The sequence below is a fragment of the Glycine soja genome, chromosome 11 (genome assembly GCF_004193775.1).
Source record: "Glycine soja cultivar W05 chromosome 11, ASM419377v2, whole genome shotgun sequence".
NCBI lineage: Eukaryota > Viridiplantae > Streptophyta > Magnoliopsida > Fabales > Fabaceae > Glycine > Glycine soja.
Genome location: NC_041012.1, coordinates 51,928,426 through 51,946,935, shown reverse-complemented (window position 1 = coordinate 51,946,935; position 18,510 = coordinate 51,928,426). Strand labels below are relative to the sequence as shown.

The following is an 18,510-nucleotide window of genomic DNA, read 5'->3' as shown; positions in this document are numbered from 1 at the left end:
GGGGATATGTGGACGGAGAGAGAAAGAGAGAGGGAGAGTGCAGAATAGAACAGAGGAGACAAGATCATGGGATCTGCATGTTTTTATTGCAGAAGCCCTGCAAATATGGATCATGCAAATCCTCTCCCTCCAAAATAAAAACAAAAAAAGCAACCTTTGCTATCCCATCCATCAATTTCCTGACATCTCAAAAGCACCCACCCCTTTCAAATTTTAATTTTAGTTTACCCTCTAATTATGTTTTCTAAGTAATTTTTATCTCACTAATCTTATCCAACCCAATGAAAATCTTTAACCAACCAATTATGTTCTAAAAATTAACATTGGCTAACATTACCATCATTACTAAAAAGGGTAGTAAAACTTTGTCCCTTCATGCCAGCATGGACTTTGGGCGTGCCAGTGTCCCTCTCTTGGACTTTCAAGTGCTTAAGTAAACTAATTCGCCTTGACAGAATCCAGAAGGAAAATAAAAAAAGGTGCTAAATGATCAAATTGGGTGAGTATGATGATTAGGGAGAAATTAAATCCACTACATTGCAAGTCATTTTCTAGCACAGGATTAATAAAGGGAAGGGAGTGTTTGGGGATGTGTGCTAATAAGGTACATAAAGGAATAGGAGCTAGTATAAGGGTATAGCCGTAGGGGGATAGTGCGAGTATCTTTAGGGGAGGTCAGCACTCAGCACAACACAAGCACAAGGCACAGCATGCTTTACTTCCTGTGCTAAACAACCTTATTTTTATGAGACTTGAGGTTGCGTGCATTGTGCTCTAATTCCGTTCCTGTTTTGTGTTCTTGGGTTGGTTGGTTTGGCCAAGGGGAATCTCTCTGGTTTTTATCACCACTCTGTCTCTCTTTTTTTTTTTTTTTTTCCTCTCTCCTTTAAAAGAGGAAAGACAGAGAGAAAGAGAAAGAGAGCAGGAGAACCCACTAAGCGTGCAAATAAAAGACTTAAAGCAAAGCTAAGATTACAATCCCATGCTATTATAGCTCCCTCCACCTTTGCTTTGCCTTGCTTTTCGGGTGTGTATTTCTCTTCCTTCCTTCCTTTCTCTCTTGGTGGGGTTTACGTTGAGCTGTGATAATACTTGCGCGTTCCTCCTTCTGCTACCAACGTTTTGCAGTGCCCAAAACCTTAAAAACCTTTTAAGTTTTCCATTCTGGCTGTTCGCTCGGACTCTCACACTTGTCGCAAAGAAGCCCTTGTTTCTCACAATTACAAGATGTGGTATTTTGCGGATTTAAGCTGCGACTAGACCTGTAACTGTAAGATTCCCACTTCTCTAACCCCAAGCCTATATCATTTTATGTCCATTTTTCATATGTTATGTTTTTTTTAAACGACACATGTTTTCAACCTTTTGTCAACTAACTACTAACTATTGTGTGTTTTTTTGTTGTTGTTGCATGAAGCGGTGGGGGTTCTAGAGTTTGTTTCTGTTTCTTGCATATATATATATATATATATTTGGTGAGTGATATTTGAGCTAGGAGGAATCTTCCTTTTGAGTGTGGTGTGAACAAAAGATGAATGAAAGGTCAAGAGACGAGGCATCTCCTCAGCTGTTAGATTTGATCTCAAACGAGAGAGAGTGGCAGATGAACAAGAGAAACGAAGGAAAGTCCTCAGAAGAAAGAAAACTCGAACTCAGGCTTGGTCCACCTGGTGAAGACTGGTCTCTGGGTGGTAAAATGAAGAACAACAACACAGAAAGAGAAGATCAATCTCTTCTCTCTCTTGGTTGCTTCTCTCCTAACATTAACAGTAATGCGTTCCAAAGCAAGGCCTCTCATCCATGGCCAAACTACCACCACCATGGCCAGGGTAACAACAAAAAAGCCTCTTCTTCATCATTTCTTCAGTTCCCATCATCAACCCAACCTGTGATGATGGGAAAAGATGCTTCTTGCCCTAAGGTGGTGGTAGAGTTGCAGCAGAATGGTGGTGATGGCAAAGTGTTCTCTCCCTCTTCTGCAAATACAGCTGTGTCCCAGCCTAACACCTCTCAGAAAAGGTACTCCACCTTTTTTCTTTCTTGTATCCATTTTTTGTTACTTTTCGACAGAGGATATTCATTCCCAGAGTCACGTTTCATTTTTATTTTCTCGTGTTTGTGGTCCATGCAAACTAATCTCTGGCCCCCTTCTTTCTACTTGTCACCGTATATCATAGATCTAGTGTTTCACAAAACCCTTGTTGCACTTTTGAGTGAAAGAAAAAATAACTGGAGTTTTCCATTATTAATTACTATCACTTGTATGGTTATGCTCTCAACCACAGAGAGAAAATACAAGGGAAGGGACAATTTTTAAGCTTTGATCTCCCTGTACCCTGTACTGGCTGTTTTTGTTCTGTTATACTTCTTTGCCATGTTCTCTCAGATAAGTCCTCATCGGTTTTTCGATGCTATCTGTCACTTATTATGTGCCTTCGTTATCTTCCTTGAGGTTTGACATTGGCATGTGAATATCTGACTCTGTCTCTATTTCCCTCTCACTTTGTCTCTCCGTTTTTAATTTCTTTTTGGTCCCTCGTGGCGAAAGCCTGTTTTTTTTTTTTTTTTTTCTTGTTGATTTGGATTTTAAAAAAAGAAGATATGTATAAGTAATAGTACTAAATATGTAAACTTGATGAGTGATGGCAGGATTGTGCTAGTGTGGTAACTAGTGTGAGCTCTTTAGACTTTGGCCCCACCTCGTCTTTTGTTTTTTTTTTAACTTTTAGCCTGGTTCTTACCAGTTTCACTGTACACTTTCATGCATCACTTACCATTTTTCCTTGTGGACCCATTAACAAACAAACAAACAGAACTGCTCCTGCTCCAGTGGTGGGGTGGCCCCCAATTCGTTCATTCAGGAAGAACCTTTCAAGCAGCAGCAGTGCTTCTAAGCCACCACCACCTCCTGAGTCTCAGGCTGAGCAGCAGCACAACAAGGTTGCTGGTAAAAAACCTGTTGACAACTATGCTAATAATAAAGGTTTGTTTGTCAAGATCAACATGGATGGTGTTCCAATAGGGAGAAAAGTGGACCTCAATGCTTACGACAGCTATGAAAACCTCTCTTCTGCTGTGGACGAGCTATTCAGAGGTCTTCTTGCTGGTAATTTTTGTGACACTCAAATTCTGGGATTGTTTATTCTCTTGTAGTTGATATAAATCATCCTTGTGTGGACATTTTTTTGTTTACTACTCTTGATTGATAGCTACCCAACTAGTAAGCAAAAACTTAAAATAAGCTTTTTTTAAAAAAAAATATGACTAGCTATGATGTACTAGGGGGTTGGCCAACATTAATTCAACATTTAATGCTTACGGTCAATCTTTTTCACCAACCATGTTTTTAAATTCAATTTGTATTTGGCCCTTTAGACCATTTTGTTTTTCCACGCTTTAGTTATCTTCCTGATTGTCAAGAAGGAAACTTGGTGAAGTTATCTGATTTTGTCATTTTCTCACTGCTGTTCAGCTCAAAGAGATTCCTCTGCTGGTGGGGTTCACAACAAGCAGGAGGAAGAGAAAGCAATTACGGGGTTATTGGATGGAAGTGGAGAGTTTACTCTTGTTTATGAGGATAATGAAGGAGACAGGATGCTTGTTGGGGATGTGCCATGGCAGTAAGCATCTTACCAGTATCAATTTTATGCACTATTATTTTATTTTATTCAATACTATTATATTATATATTGTACCTCACCACTTGATGTGAGGACCAATGCCGAATTAACATTTTGATCTCAAAACTGCAATGAATATTTAGTTAGATTCCTTGTGCTTAACAATTACTATATATTTATATGAAACAACTTTTTTTTTGTGCCAATTGTTGTGAATAAATCTGAAGCAGTACATGCCATGGTATGTCTGTTCTTTCACATGATAACACCTGTATAGGACTGTCCCCTCTCAGAAATACAAATAAACTATAAAATAACTCGCGCAATTGGCTTTTCCCTTTGGCATTTTTTTTAATGATGTAGAAAACTATGATTGGCAGCAAAGATAGTTATATTATATGGTTTTTTAATGTCTACATATGCTTGGCAGCATGTTTGTATCAACAGTGAAGAGGCTACGAGTGTTGAAGAGTTCTGAGCTTTCTGCTTTTACCCGTGAGTTGGAATCTTGTTTCTCCTTTTCCCTAAAGTTTTAAGTTGTGATTGAAAAATTGAAGAAATGCTATTGTTTTTAGTTGGCAGTAAGCAGGACAAGATACCACTTGACTCAGCAATGAAATGAACAGCGGTTTGAGGTTTTTGTTCACCTGCTGAAACTCGAAGACTCATCTAATTTGAAGTTTTGGTTCTTTTGTCTGATGAAAAGATCATGGAATGAAGCTAGTTGCGTACATTACAACTAAGTAATGTGATGAATGTGTCTTTTTTTTAATGAAGATTTGAAATGTTTATGGGTTGTATAAATAGGGAAGGGAAACTTCACGGATGTGTGTACTTATGATTTACTGTTGAGTAACCGTTAACTTGTTTTGGTTTGTATTTTGAAGTCCCTTTTGTAGGTGCGGTTTTTCAGGGTCTTAATAATTTTCACTTCGTCATGGCAAAGAGTTAAATTTGGGACCTGTAAAAATATGGTTTTATTTGCTGGAATATTTTTCTCCCAAAATCTATTGATTTTAATTAAACTTCTTTTTAACAAGATTTGCTTCTCCTTGCCCACATATGTCGTGGTCCTCGTAGTTTTAACTTGTTTTAATAATACTGAAATTTTATAAACCAATTTCATGGTCTGATGCAATTCAGAGTCTTTAGGCAACTCTGATAAGCATATTTTGAACAATTGGTCCTTATTATCATCTTTTAGGTTGGCACCCCCGTTTTTTTGAAAATTATTAAAATTTTAAAATTAACCTTTTTGAAAAGAAACCCTATTTCTTGTTCCTCATCCCCTGGCCTGAATTTTGTTTTCTTGATTAATTTTAAATACAAAGGGAGGGTTTAATTTAATCCAATAAGTTGCTAAAAGTGAGAGTGTGGTCTTCCATTCCATGATATTGGATTGGTACGTGGATATGTCAGGTTTAGAATATTATAGTTGTGGGATGTGTGAACACTATTGGGATAGGTATCTTGCATGGATTAATCAAAGAGGCGCGAGCAATACTAGGAGATAGAAATAATACCATAAAGGGAGAGTCAAGGAGCATTGTATCTATGAGTATGGCTATAGTATAAATGGGTTAATAGAAAGCGATTTTAGGGAAGGAATTCATGGTCCTTGTCATTGGGAGGTGCCTAACTTGGATGCTTGCCAAAACACGGAAATTGACCCTCACGTCGCACGGATTCATAACACTTGAAGAGATTAGAAATATTTTGAAAGCAATATTGTTAAATTATAAAAATAAATAACTGAAATAAAAAAAAAACATATTCGTAAAGGAGACAAAATATTGTTAGATACTGTGAATTAATTGATGGTAACTACGCTTAATGCATCATATCCGAGAAATTAGGGGGTATATTGGATTAACATGATAAAGGATTTTAAAAGTTTTTTTTTATATAAAATAAAATCTTGAGATATTTAAAGATATTCAATCAAAACTATTAAATGATAAAAATAAGATTTTGAGGTATTCAATTAGGATTATTAATTTTTTTTTAAAAATACAACAAAATTAGTAACAATGTGTGCCTGGTGGGTGGTATGGGCTGCGATAGTGTGGTATATATGGATCCATAGAAACAATGTAATTTTAATGCAGCCAATAATAATAAATTATATTTAATTAGCAATTATATATTGTAATTAAGAGACTCAATTTGATTAAAATGTCAGTTATTTAAAAAATAATAAAGTGAAGTTTTTATTTGCATTAAAATATAAATTTCATAAAAGAATCATTTTGAATGAAAAGAGAAGGTAAAGTGGAGTTTTTATTTGCAGAAAACCTAAATATTTATATTTTTATGACAATTTTATATAGTAATGTAGAAAATGACAGAGTAAAATGTTTTAACATGTCATGTAAAGTATCTAATTATTTAAATTTGCATTGAATTCACGGTACCCATTTAAAAAAGAAAGAGCAACACAAACTCATTATTACACGGACCGGTGCTTTAACTAATGCCTACTATTGTTTTTTTGTTCAATTATTTTTATCTTTTCCTCGAACTTTTTTTTTTTTTACTTTTAGTAAAACCAAACCAACATAAAATTACTCGAGGAGAAAGGTGATGTAAGGAACATGTACGCATACATGAAAAGAAAAAGTGCAACTCTGTGGGACATTGTCATATATAACATGCTAAAATTCAAGCATGTATTATAGAGCAAAACAACAATGGAATAATAAAAACGTTTATACATTTTTAGGTGACAAATGAATTTGCATGTCCTCTCAAGAAGGTAGCAGAAAGGGGCATCATGCCCCTAAGCAGAGTGATGACAAAAAAAAAAAAATAATAAGGCCTTTTCCATTACATATATGTCTCTGCTAAATTTCTCGAAATTTGTTAGGCTTAGCATGAACTTACCTTTGTGGAAATTCTCTAAAATGAAGAATTAAGACAGAACAAATAATATTGGCAGAGGGCGGGAGTTACAAAAGTTTAATGTCATTATAATGAGAATTCATTAGGGTCGCTGGACTTTCTTCTGGATTTTTTTTTTTAATTCTGGAATGGTGATGCTTATGGGGTGATATTGGAGAGTCCATAGAGCTGTAAATCCATTTCATTTGGGGAAATGATTTGGAAGGTGATAGTGCAATACTTCCGGGAATTCTAGAAGATGCCTTGTAAGGTGGAAGTGCAATACTATCAGGAACTTCAGAAGGTGACTGTGATGGTGGGAATGCAATACTTGAAGGGCTTCAGATTCTTGAATGGTTCAGATAGGTGACTACAGAATTTAAAATTAAATTTGGATAATTGTGGGTTTGAACATCATAAAAAAGAAGTAATAAACTATTAAATAAGTTGAAATAAAACTGATGGGGCTAGTTTTGTGAAGTTACTTCAAGCAACTGCATTGCTTGTTTTTTTGGCCTGTCAAAGCAGAGAGAAAATGCATGGCATGCCCTGTATATCTTACTAAAAAAATACTAATAATTTTAATCGATTTCATTGATTGCCTAAAAAACAATACAGTAAGGGTTATCCGTAAGTCAGATAATAGTACAACATTTAACATTTATAATTGTCTGTGCCTAGAATGGTAAATCGTAAAGCTGAAATACTCAATAAATTAAATAAACAGTAGAATAAATAATGTTCAATAGCAGAAAAATAATAAATATCTGAACCAGGCTTAAGGAGGGTTGTTTTGTAAAGAGGCTTGGAAAGAAATAACTTAGAAGAATAATTAATCGTTTTGTTGCTGGGATTCGAGGGACCAAGGAGTCAAGGAGGCTCAGAGATCGTGTATGGTTCTTTCGGATTCTCTTTCAACAGAACAAGGGACAAACATCCCTATCTAAGACTCCTAAACCATAAAATAGAGTTATGGACAAACATCATTTCTTGGACCCCTCCTCCTCCATCTGTCTTCAAGGTGAATGTGGATGCAGAGACACTTATGGAATATATATAGGTATGTGTAATTCTCTTTGGGGTTTGAAAAAAGCTTCTTTTTGGTAAGGTGGCCTGAGCCTTATGTTCCAAATGATTCTATGGTTGTTGTTCATATGATCCAGATTGGGGTGATAAGATCTCAAAACTTGAAACCTATGATCCGGGAGCTAGTTGCAATGTTGAATAGTCCATATTGGAGAGCCTCGGTGATACATGTTCATAGAGAAGCAAATACTTGTGCAGTTTTTTTTGCCAACTTGGGCCATGAAACAGATTCTTTCTTTACCTTTGTTGATGTTATCCCAGGGGATGTAAGTTCACCTGTTTCATGGGTTCTTTAATCCTATTTTCCCCGTTATAAAAACAAATCTTTACAGTTACTAGCAAAAATAAAATTGTGTATGTGCATTTCTATCATGTTAATTTAGATATGTTATAAATTTATTTTATTCTTAGTTGATGTGCATAATTTTAATTTAATGTATTTTTTTCTAAATACAAGTCTATCAATATTTCTTAAAACACTCGGATGTAAAACAATAATGTATGATAATGTCTTCAACCTGAAAAATTAAAAGTACAAGTATAAATTTTTTCCACCTATGCTATTTATCATAATTTTTAACAATAATTTTTATAAGATTAAAATATAATTTTTATCCTCATATTTTCATTTTTAAAAAATTCACTATTTTAGTTTTTCAGTTTTTAATTAAGACATTTTGTCCCTCTTTTTTTTTTAAATCCATAACTTTAATATTTGTGACAAATTTTAAACTTCAATTTATAAAATAAAAAAATTGATCAAGTGAACGAAATGTTTCAATTTAAAAATAGGAGATTAAAATTATGTTTTTTTTTAAAAAATGAAGGGCAAAATGTCTCAATTTAAAAATAAAGAGACTAAAATCACATATATAAAAGATAGGGGATGGAAATTATATTTTAACTTTTTACAAATATATATATCACTTTCTTTTGTATCATTTGTTTTCTCTCTCTTTATTTTATCATGTTTAATTTACATCAATGATATTTTTTATTTTTAAAGTATTTTTTATTATTATTTATAGACATGAAATTTATTTCATAGTCTATTTTCCAATTCTTATGTGCTTTTATCTTCTTTTTTTTTATTCTTTTGATCCCATTCAAATATAAAAAAGCCACAAATGATCATTTATGAATCAAATTTATTTTTTAATTTTCCCTGACATTGAACAAATAAAGTGCTACAGAGTTGGAGTTGCAGAGACCCAAATATTGTTAAATATACCTAGATTTTAAGTAGAGTCGTATAAATTGCAAGGGAATGAAAACAATTAATATGGACAGTTTAAATTTCAGTAAACAGTAAGTAAAAAGAAGTGAAACTGAACTTAATTATTTGTTTTTTTAGAGAAAAATTAATTATTTTGTTACTCGATTTTTTTTTAAAACGAAGACAAATAATTAAAACTGATTTCCCTCCATTTTTTAACGGAGACAAATAATTAAAAAAAGTTGTTTATAAAATGAAAAAAAAATTAAATAAGTTGAAAACAAAAAATGGGAAATTGTAATTATAAGAATTTTAAAAAATGAACATATATAATTAATAAATTGGTAGTTTTCTAAAATTTTTAAAAAAATGAACAACTTAAATTAACAAATTGGTATATTTTTAAAATTAACAATATGGGTAGTTTAAAATTTCAGTAGATGGAAACAATAAGTAAAAAGAAGTAGTCTCACTCTAACATTCTTTCTCATGCCCTAGGCATCTTTGTTGTTAGACCTAGTTAGTTTTTCTTGTTCCTTTTTATTCTCATTCATCAAAAGAAATTAGTTATCTTTCTTACTTTTTTTTTAAAATAAAATAAAATTGCATGTAGATAACTAGATTGGATTACATGTGATATTCCATTAATGGGGGACCAACATAATCATCACTATAATTTGAGCCATATCTTATAGTGTGATACTAATCCAATATGAGACAAATATTATGGAATTAAAGGGGATATTCTAATAAGATAACTTGAATTATAAAAATTCAGTTAATTTAGACTCAATCACAATTCGAGGTAAGAGAATATGATTTAACATATTAATATATCATAGATGCACCAACTCAAAACTCAGGAATACATGAATGAGATCGGTCAACTATCGATGATAAATAATTCTCTTTGACCTAGGAAGACAAATTAAACTTTACACCTCATTTGAGTATTTTTAGTTAGGTCAACTCTGTCATGATGAAATCTTTTCCGAAATAAATTGAAACAATTAAGACTAAACTTCCTTTATTTTTTAAAGGGAGACAAATATTTTAAAAAAAAAGTTTAAAAAACTTAAAAAACGAATCAAGTAACAAACTGAAAGATTTTTAAAATGGTGTAATCAAAATGAAGGGAGATTTTTAAAATTTAAAAATATGAACATATTTAATTTATAAATTTGTGGAATTTTAAATTTACAGTTTTAATTGAAAAAATGGTACATTTTTTAAATTCAAAAAAATGGACATGTGGTATAATTACAATCTGAAAAATTAAAGTTGTACAACTTCAAATTAAGGGGGATATGTGGTAAAGTCCTTGCTGCGTAATTAATGGGACGCCTAAGAACTTATAATATGGCGTTTATAAAATGTGCATACAATCATTTCTGACAATTAAATAATTTAGTTGGTTGGATATGATGTGTGAGTGTCATAAATTATCATGTTTAATTTTTACCAATAAAAAAATCATTCACAGCAAAGGATGATAACTTGATGTATAAGAAAATCTTACGAGAAAACATTGGAAAGCCTAACAATAATCTAATATGGTCGTAAGTTTCATAAATGAGAAACATTACAATGTTTTTAGCCAAACATTTAGATAGGAAAGAAGAAATTTCACACATATAACATAAACCGATTCCATAAAGAAAAATAATTAATAGCTTTTACTCAAGCATATTTATAACAGGAAATTTAGCACAAATCCTAAATTTGACATTGCTGGGATCTGATAACACATTGACTGCCTCCAATCATTTCCTGCGGCCAAAACAAAAATAGCCCAGTGTTTCCAACCAAAAATAGCTGAAGGGATGGCCTTTAGATGGAGTATTCAAGTGGCTCAGAAATGTTTCTTTTGAAACTGATTGTCAAGACCTTTTTTTGGAATGGTGTAATCAAAATGGCCCTCATCTTTTTTACCTCTCGGGTATTTTACAGGATTGTAGAGCCCTCTTAGGTGGTTCTGCTCTTTACTTTTTGTCTCACAATAGGAGAACTAGCAATTTAGTAGCTGATAGATTAGCCAAGATGGCTTTTTCTTATACTGATATGTGTTTGCTTTTACTTAAACTTTAATACATGCTAGTTTTTTTTTTCTCTTAATCCGTCGGTTCTGATTAATTCAAAATTTAATTAAAAAATAAATAAAATTTGATAAAAAATTATTTCTATTAAGGATTCAACTATTAAGGATTGAACTAAGGTAGTATTTGTGTTTTATCACTTAGTCATGCTTTTATCTTAAAAAAAGGTACGTTCCTCTTGTCATTTTTCATTACAATTCATGTTCTTATTGTTCTACTTCTCCCACCTGCCTTCGTCTTTTCCAATTTCTCTCTCAAGAGTCTCGTCCCTTATCTCTTTTAAGATTTCTCTAAGTTTGCATTGACACACCTACTTGTTCACGTTAAATCATTTCGGATGAATCAAAGCTTATTTAAGTAAGGGGTCAAATGAATGAATTAAATAAAAGGTCATTCCGACTATTGAATCCCCACTGGCCACTGCTGAATTTTGATTAGTTTGTGCCACTTATATGAATGTATTTCTATACCTATATGAATCAAAGCTTATTTAAGTAAGGGGTCAAATGAATGAATTAAATAAAAGGTCATTCCGACTATTGAATCCCCACTGCCACTGCTGAATTTTGATTAGTTTGTGCCACTTGTATGAATGTATTTCTATACCTATAAAATTATAGCTTATTAAAATGGAAAAATTTTAATCACTATTTCCTTTCTCTAATATTTCTTGAGTAAAGTATCAAATTAGTCCTTTACTTTTGGAGGCGTTGTCAATTTGATTTCTGAAATTTAAAAAATGTCAAAATGATCATCGACTTTACATTCCGTTTGTCACATTAGTTTCTGCCGTTAGTAGTCTCTTAACACTGTTAATAAATGTATGATGTGGCACGTGAACGCATACGTGGAACTTCCACATCAATTTCTTCTACTTGCCACGTAAGGAGAGATTAAATTAACATTAAAGGGACTAAAATGACATAATTTAGGTGATCATCTTTTCCCCCAAAATGTTAAAACTCTAACTTCTCTTTGTAGAATCTCCAGTCTCAACTTTAGACCAAAGTCTGGTATTGGTTCTATTCTACCTATTTCAGTTGCACCAACATCAATGTCTTCATCAACCCACAAAAAGAAATTACATCGATCTGCATCTTGCTGCACAATACAAAATACCTATGTTCAATCTTGCACAAAAATTAGAATACAAAAAACACCATTAACATTACTTACTTGTGGTAATGGACAAACATAAAATAGTCTCCCATTATTTCTTGTCGTCCTTGCTGTTCGAATGGTAGCTCTTCTACGACAATAGCAGAGACGATTTGACGTGACATTCCCCCTTGTGCTTGAATTAACAGATATGGTAGACCACAAAATAATAGAAGAAGAACTACAAAGATGGAGAATGATGAATAAGAGAAGAATAAGAATTGGATGAGAGTATGAGTAGGAGGAAAAATGGAATGAAAGCGTGAATGTTAAAGTAGCCGTTAAAGTTTTAACATTTTGGGGAAAAAAATGATCACCTAAATTATGTTATTTTAGTCCCTTTAATGTCAATTTAGTTTCTCCTTACGTGGCAAGTAGAAGAAACTGATGTGAAAGTTCCATGTGTGCGTCCAGGTGGCACATCACACATTTACTAACGGTACTACTAACGGCAGGGACTAACGTGATAAAAGGAATGTAAAGTCGAGGATCATTTTAACATTTTTTAAATTTCAGGGACCAAATTAACAATGTCTCCAAAAGTGAGAGACTAATTTGGTACTTTACTTAATATTTCTTAAAATCTTTGTCATTCTCCATTTAGTTATAATTTATTTTGTTTTCAGGTTATGGATTTGGGCTTTATCAATTTCTCTCCATCAACTGTTACTCCATTGAAATTCATGATGATCAACAAATTACTTTAGGAGCACGTTGATAACTATGAAATTTGAGTAAATTTAATAGTTAATTTTGACTAAGAATGATTGTAATTTTTTTATTTTATTGTTGTTTTTAATGAAATAATAAAGAAATTAATATCTTTTTAATTTTTTATTAGGGATTGAAAAGAAGAAGATTTCAAGTGTTTTGGAGGAGAATTGATACAAAAATTGGAAGAAAAAATCTTGAAGAAAAATTAGAACAATTGAATAGCCCGCTTAGCATGTACCCTCGTTAAGCACAAAAACTAACTCAGGCTTAGTGAGAAGAAAGCCCACGAAAAAGCTTAAAGGCGCGTTTAGCGCGAATTACCTTAGTCCTATAAAGAGAGTAGGAAACAGAAGAGAAACCAGCCTATCAGGACAATAAAAATTATATATATATATATATATATATATATATATATATATAATGTAAGATGAGAGAAATAACACGCATTCTAGAGAGAAAATCAAAGAAAAAAATATACTTATTAACCAATCAAATTCTTTTCATCAATTAAATGAAAGTTTACAAGTTGAAGATAACTTTGTGCACAAGGATATTTTTTTTATCATTTCAAGCTTTTTCCGTCGACTTCTGCCTCTGTAACTGCATATTGTCATGTCTTGTAGTAGTCTTGCATTCTGCACGATATATCTTTCAAATTCAAATTCTGTTTCGTAGCCACCATACTTATAAACACAACATGTTCTAAGATGCGATGAGATGCATTTAGGAACACAGTGAGAATTGCCACCCTCCCCTATCATAGTAAACGTTGTTAACAATACATATGACGTAAAATTAGTAAACATACAAAAGGAATCACCCTTAAAGGCTTTAAACTCAACAAACCTGATCGATGACAAGATGTTGGAGATTGGGACAATGCTTAAGCACTTTCAACACCTCCATCCAGTTCCTATTATGTTCCGAATAGCTGAATTCAATGCGAGTTAAATTGTGAAATTCGGGAATCAAGTCCTCATTAATTTTCACTCTCTAGTCCATCTGTAAGAGGTACATCCCAACAACAAAAATATGATCTTTATTCATAACAAATCAATTATTTAGTACCCAGTTAATGCGCAGGAACTGAACATTGTGAACAACTTCCAATGGAATTTGATCTTTATTCATAACAGCACGGACTAGTTTGGGCAATTTTTTAAACTTTGCTTCAATTGCATTGCTTGTAGAACCTAAATATTTTAGTTCCATGTCCTCAAGATTAGGACACCCAGAAAGAAGCTCCCCAAAGAAGTTTATATTCTGAGAAAAAAAAACATGAGGCAAATGCAGGATTTTAAGCAAGGGAAGATCAGCAGAGGAAAAAGCTTTCAGACTCAAGGAATCCAATTGGAAGACATTTGTAGGCGGAATCTTCAGAAAGATTGAACGGGATCACGCGAGCGGACAAATGCATTCATCGAATCAAGAAAGTTATGATTCATTTCTCCGCTGCGGCTGGCAAGGTAAAATCATACTTACAGTCACAGTCGAAGTCGAAAGCGGGAACTGAACGCCAGAGAGGTTTCCACCGCTTGGAGAGAACAGAGGTTGCTACAGCATCTTTGGTAGAGAGAAAAGAGAGGATATAACAGAGAACAGACTCTGTTAAGCTGCTAAACCTATCAGCCATCACGCCAAATTCAAAACTTTATGTTACCACATGCCAAAGGATTTTATAAGTCTGATGCGCCATTAACTCATCTTCTAGGCACATATAAAGAAAATACATTTGTTATTTTTAATTTTAAATCAATAACCGGAAGATAGTTTTTTTTTTTTTTATCTTTTCTTTTTCTGCAATCTTAAGAAATTAAATTCTTGTCGAAACAAAAATAGACACTTTATCTCATCAGGAAGAAATCAAATTCAGATCAAAGAAAAAAAAAATCTTTTTTACTTTTTGTTATCTAATATAAAAAATCAGATTTAAATTTAAAAGATAATTTTTTAAGCATTTCTTTTACCTAATCATAAGAAATAAAATTCAAAATAATAGAAATATTTGTTTTATACTTTTAGTTTTATTTGTTACCAAATCAAATGATTTTTTTCATTTCAAATTTAAATTTCGGTAACCCTAAATCAAATCAAATATATTAGAGGATATTATCTATTTTTATTTAAACTCAACCTTTAGCCAGAAAAAAAAATCTCATTAAATATATTTTCAATTAGGTTAAGATTATTTTCAACAAGTTAATTTTTAATTTTTTTTACTAACTGAAAAACTTATTTTATTATTCAGTAAATATTTTTTTAGTATTTTTTAAAATGTACTTCACTATTAACGTGTTTTTAAAAAAATTATTAAATATATAAAAATTAAAGGAGATAATGTGAAAGTAATGATGTGACATTTGTTATGTGATGATTTACGGGTCTCATATTAATGATAAGGATCAAAGTAAAAAAATTAAAAACGTTACGTAGAAAAATAAAAAAATATTAAATAAGTAGCCATCTAAAAAATCAGTATATCTCAAATAAGAAAAATATACTCAAGTCTATAATATAATATAAATTATAGTACTAATGATTAATTACTATAATTATAGAAAAAGTAAACACATGGAATATTATGGACACTTATGTAACATTGATGATGCGATATTTTTTTTGTTAAAAAAGTTTAATCCTATATTATATGAATATGTTTATTTAATCCCATATTATAATATAATAATTGGTATTTATATTTATTTGTTATCATGTTCCATTTCTTAAAAATAATTTAAATTACACTGATATCTTGCAATTGTAAAATATATCCGATTTTTAAGAGATAACTAACCGTGGTGCCAATTGTAGTATTATTAGCGAGTAAACTATTACTTTCGTCTTTAAAGTTGTGAGGTGTTGGATTTTTTAAAACTTAATTTTACATATTTAATTCAAGTTAATAAATTAAAATTAATTATTTAATTTTAAAATAAATAAAATATATTTTATCTAAAGTGAATAAAGAGTATAGTTTTTTATAACTAATTAAAGATAATTATTAAAATTTAATATTTTTATATTTTATTACATATATTTACGCATTTTAGTATAATTCTAATTATTAAATTTTAATTAAAAATTATAATTCTCCTAAAAAACAATTAAAAATTATAATTTAATTTTTTATCTATTAAATAATATGACATACGGGATAATCAAAAGTTATAATTTCATTTTTCAAAGATTTAAAATCATTACTACTATTATTTTAATATATCCTTTTCTTTTTTTTCTGAAGGTATTTTAATCTATCATTACACAAGATAAATGTTTATGTTATATATATCATATAAATTTTACGATAAATAAATATTTTTAAATATATAACTAATATTATAATTATTTGATAATAAATAAATATCCTGATTTGAATATATAAATAATATTTTTAAATTACCATGTATTACTTAAGTCTTGATTTAATTTAAAATATTTTTTTAGGCATACATAGAAGATGATAAATTGAAAGAGATGGAAAACAAATATAATAACAAAGAAAAAAGAAATATAGGTTGGAACTGGCGAGAATTCTTTTTTTAGGCATAGATAGAACTTTATGTTATAATATAATTAATTAGCTAGTAACATTTTTAAAATGTTACTTTTAATATGTAAAATTGTTATAAAATACTAGATTGATAACATTTATTAAAATTTTGTTATTTGTATGTGAAAATGTTATCAAAAATATTTTAACAGAATAAACATGATATAATATTTGATAAAATGTCATAAAAAAATAAATATTAGTAATATATCTTACTAAAAAAAATACTTTTATTGTAGTGTGACATAATATTTTAACGTGAAAAATTTTCAATGAAAAAGAAAAAAATTACAAATAAGACCAAAGAAATGTTTTTATTAAATAGAAAAAAATTACAACTTCTCTATAAATATAAGGAGAAAATAATTACACACTTTTTCTCTTAAAATAGAAAAATAAACTTAAAAACCTCCTAAGTATTTTACTCTCTCACGATGAGATGCCTAAGACGAAATGCAAAAATGATGAGAGGAATGTGCTATTTATAGCCAAAGGATGGAGCTTGATCATTAAATGCATTGTAGAATTTTTCTACTCCCCGACCAATTCACATTCTGCTATGTAGAAATTTTGCACCCGTGCTTGTTGACATTTTATGCCACAAAAATGGCTTTACTTACTTTCACGGTTTCACAGCTCCTAGCCTTTTAATTTACAGCATTTATCCATTATGCGGTAGTAGTGATCTATTACTAGTACAATAAAAGGAAATATTTGATTGCAAAAAAAATTTAATATGAAGGAAACCTAGGTAATTCCTTGAGCTACGTACAGATAATATATTATTCTGATCATTATTAGCGAAAATGCTAATTAAAGTTATTAAGATCTCATCATCCTTGTGGAAATTTAAGCGTTCCAAAACGCGAAGCATGCATGTTATTACAAACAAGGCACCCAGGATGAAATCATTCTTATCGCAACCAACAGAGTAGGGTTCTAAGGAAACCGATACATTTTCAATTAATCTCTCCCACATGACCCAAATCCTTACATCTTAAGACAAAATAAGCAAGAAACTGGTTAAACATGTAAGAGCTAGCGTATTGCATAGATCCCTTAACAATAATTACATAAACAAAGATTCCATAATAAAGAGACAAATATGTTCTTTATCTCTACGGAATTAATTAACAGTCCGGGACTGATAAATTAAATAAAACCCAAATTCATAAAAGGTCAAACATATCATGCACCCTGAAAAGGGGCAAAACATGAAAAGAAAAAAAATAATAATAAAATTATACATCTGATTCCATCCCTAATTAATACCTAGTTAGCCTCTACCCTATTGAAAAGGGAACTCAGCATAGACTTTAACATCCTTCTAGTTGTATTCTATGTAACATGTTTTAAAGATAAATAATACTAGTACTACCTAGCTAAGGAAAGAAACAACAACCACATCTAGTTCCTTGATATTTCCATAAAAGTGGAACAAAAATAGGTACTAATCAAGTATAAATAATAGGCTTCATCAATAACTTGCCTGGCTTGAGCCTGTGTGCCGTATGTGTAGACTAGACGACAGTATGAACAAGAGAAATCATGGAGTCATCACCTTAACTCATCTTGTGTTCTGCCATCTCTGCAGTTAGATCCACCCTATGAGGTGGATAGTTTCAGCTAGAACAGGTTCTAAAGCCATGATATATATATATATTGAGAATAGGCTTTTAGATCAGTGAGGGAAAAAAGTCAAGTAATTAATGGGGTTTGGGAAAATAAGGGTGATGATATATATATTGTAGCTGTAGTTGTATTATATGAATAATGATGATGGATCACCCATTAGTTACTTTTGTTCTTTGACCCAACCCTTCCTGCATTCTTAGCCAAAGATGTAATCATACAGGTGTGAGTGGGAATCCTTTCATTTTTTTTGGTTTTATTTTTATTATATACTTTTTTATCTTTTGTTGTGCTCTATCAGAGTTCAGACTATTATGGAGGCACACTCAAGACCAGATCCTTTAAAGGGTACAGAACATGATCGATCATGCTCTGGACACTGCGCAAAAATATTCAGTTGTTTATATTTATTCACGTTCTTTTTATATACCGATGATGATTGGAGAAGTTAAGAAATTATGATATTATGAAACGTTCACACACATGGGAGTCCCTTTTTTTAATTTCACGAACATTCTATTGGAGTACTATTACATTTCTTATAATTATTATATGTAT

General features: G+C 31.2%; 2 protein-coding genes across 4 annotated transcripts; one reads left to right on the top strand and one right to left on the bottom strand.

The window, feature by feature from the left end:
- Positions 1-499: 499 nt before the first annotated feature.
- LOC114376306 (auxin-responsive protein IAA26-like) lies at positions 500-4,610 on the top strand. 3 transcript variants are annotated; one of them, XM_028334373.1, is made up of 7 exons: positions 506-1,027; positions 1,129-1,270; positions 1,418-2,019; positions 2,814-3,106; positions 3,473-3,620; positions 4,051-4,115; positions 4,196-4,610. In XM_028334373.1, exons 3-7 carry the CDS (start codon positions 1,532-1,534, stop codon positions 4,240-4,242), a joined length of 1,041 nt encoding a protein of 346 aa, XP_028190174.1. In that variant the 5' UTR covers positions 506-1,027; positions 1,129-1,270; positions 1,418-1,531; the 3' UTR covers positions 4,243-4,610. The 3 variants fall into 3 exon arrangements, with proteins under 3 accessions (XP_028190175.1, XP_028190173.1, XP_028190174.1); XM_028334374.1 differs by having other exon boundaries at positions 500-1,270; positions 4,203-4,610; XM_028334372.1 differs by having other exon boundaries at positions 505-1,270; positions 1,421-2,019.
- An 8,808-nt stretch (positions 4,611-13,418) lies between these two features.
- LOC114373410 (FBD-associated F-box protein At3g49020-like) lies at positions 13,419-14,601 on the bottom strand. The gene is made up of 3 exons (XM_028330873.1): positions 14,221-14,601; positions 13,617-14,153; positions 13,419-13,524 (listed from the first exon to the last, which is right to left on the bottom strand). The coding sequence occupies exons 1-2, from the start codon at positions 14,401-14,403 to the stop codon at positions 13,824-13,826; spliced, it is 513 nt and encodes a 170-aa protein (XP_028186674.1). The 5' UTR covers positions 14,404-14,601; the 3' UTR covers positions 13,419-13,524; positions 13,617-13,823.
- Positions 14,602-18,510: the final 3,909 nt, after the last annotated feature.

What these genes read in the sequence shown, in the direction of transcription:
- LOC114376306 (XM_028334372.1), top strand. Translation starts at nt 1,532, where the DNA reads ATGAATGAAAGGTCAAGAGACGAGGCATCTCCTCAGCTGTTAGATTTG. An exon ending in ATTCAGAGGTCTTCTTGCTG is followed by an intron (nt 3,107 to 3,472) that starts GTAATTTTTGTG and finishes ACTGCTGTTCAG; the next exon opens with CTCAAAGAGATTCCTCTGCT. An exon ending in TGAGCTTTCTGCTTTTACCC is followed by an intron (nt 4,116 to 4,195) that starts GTGAGTTGGAAT and finishes TATTGTTTTTAG; the next exon opens with TTGGCAGTAAGCAGGACAAG.
- LOC114373410 (XM_028330873.1), bottom strand. Translation starts at nt 14,403, where the DNA reads ATGGCTGATAGGTTTAGCAGCTTAACAGAGTCTGTTCTCTGTTATATC. An exon ending in TTACCTTGCCAGCCGCAGCG is followed by an intron (nt 14,154 to 14,220) that starts GAGAAATGAATC and finishes TCCCGTTCAATC; the next exon opens with TTTCTGAAGATTCCGCCTAC.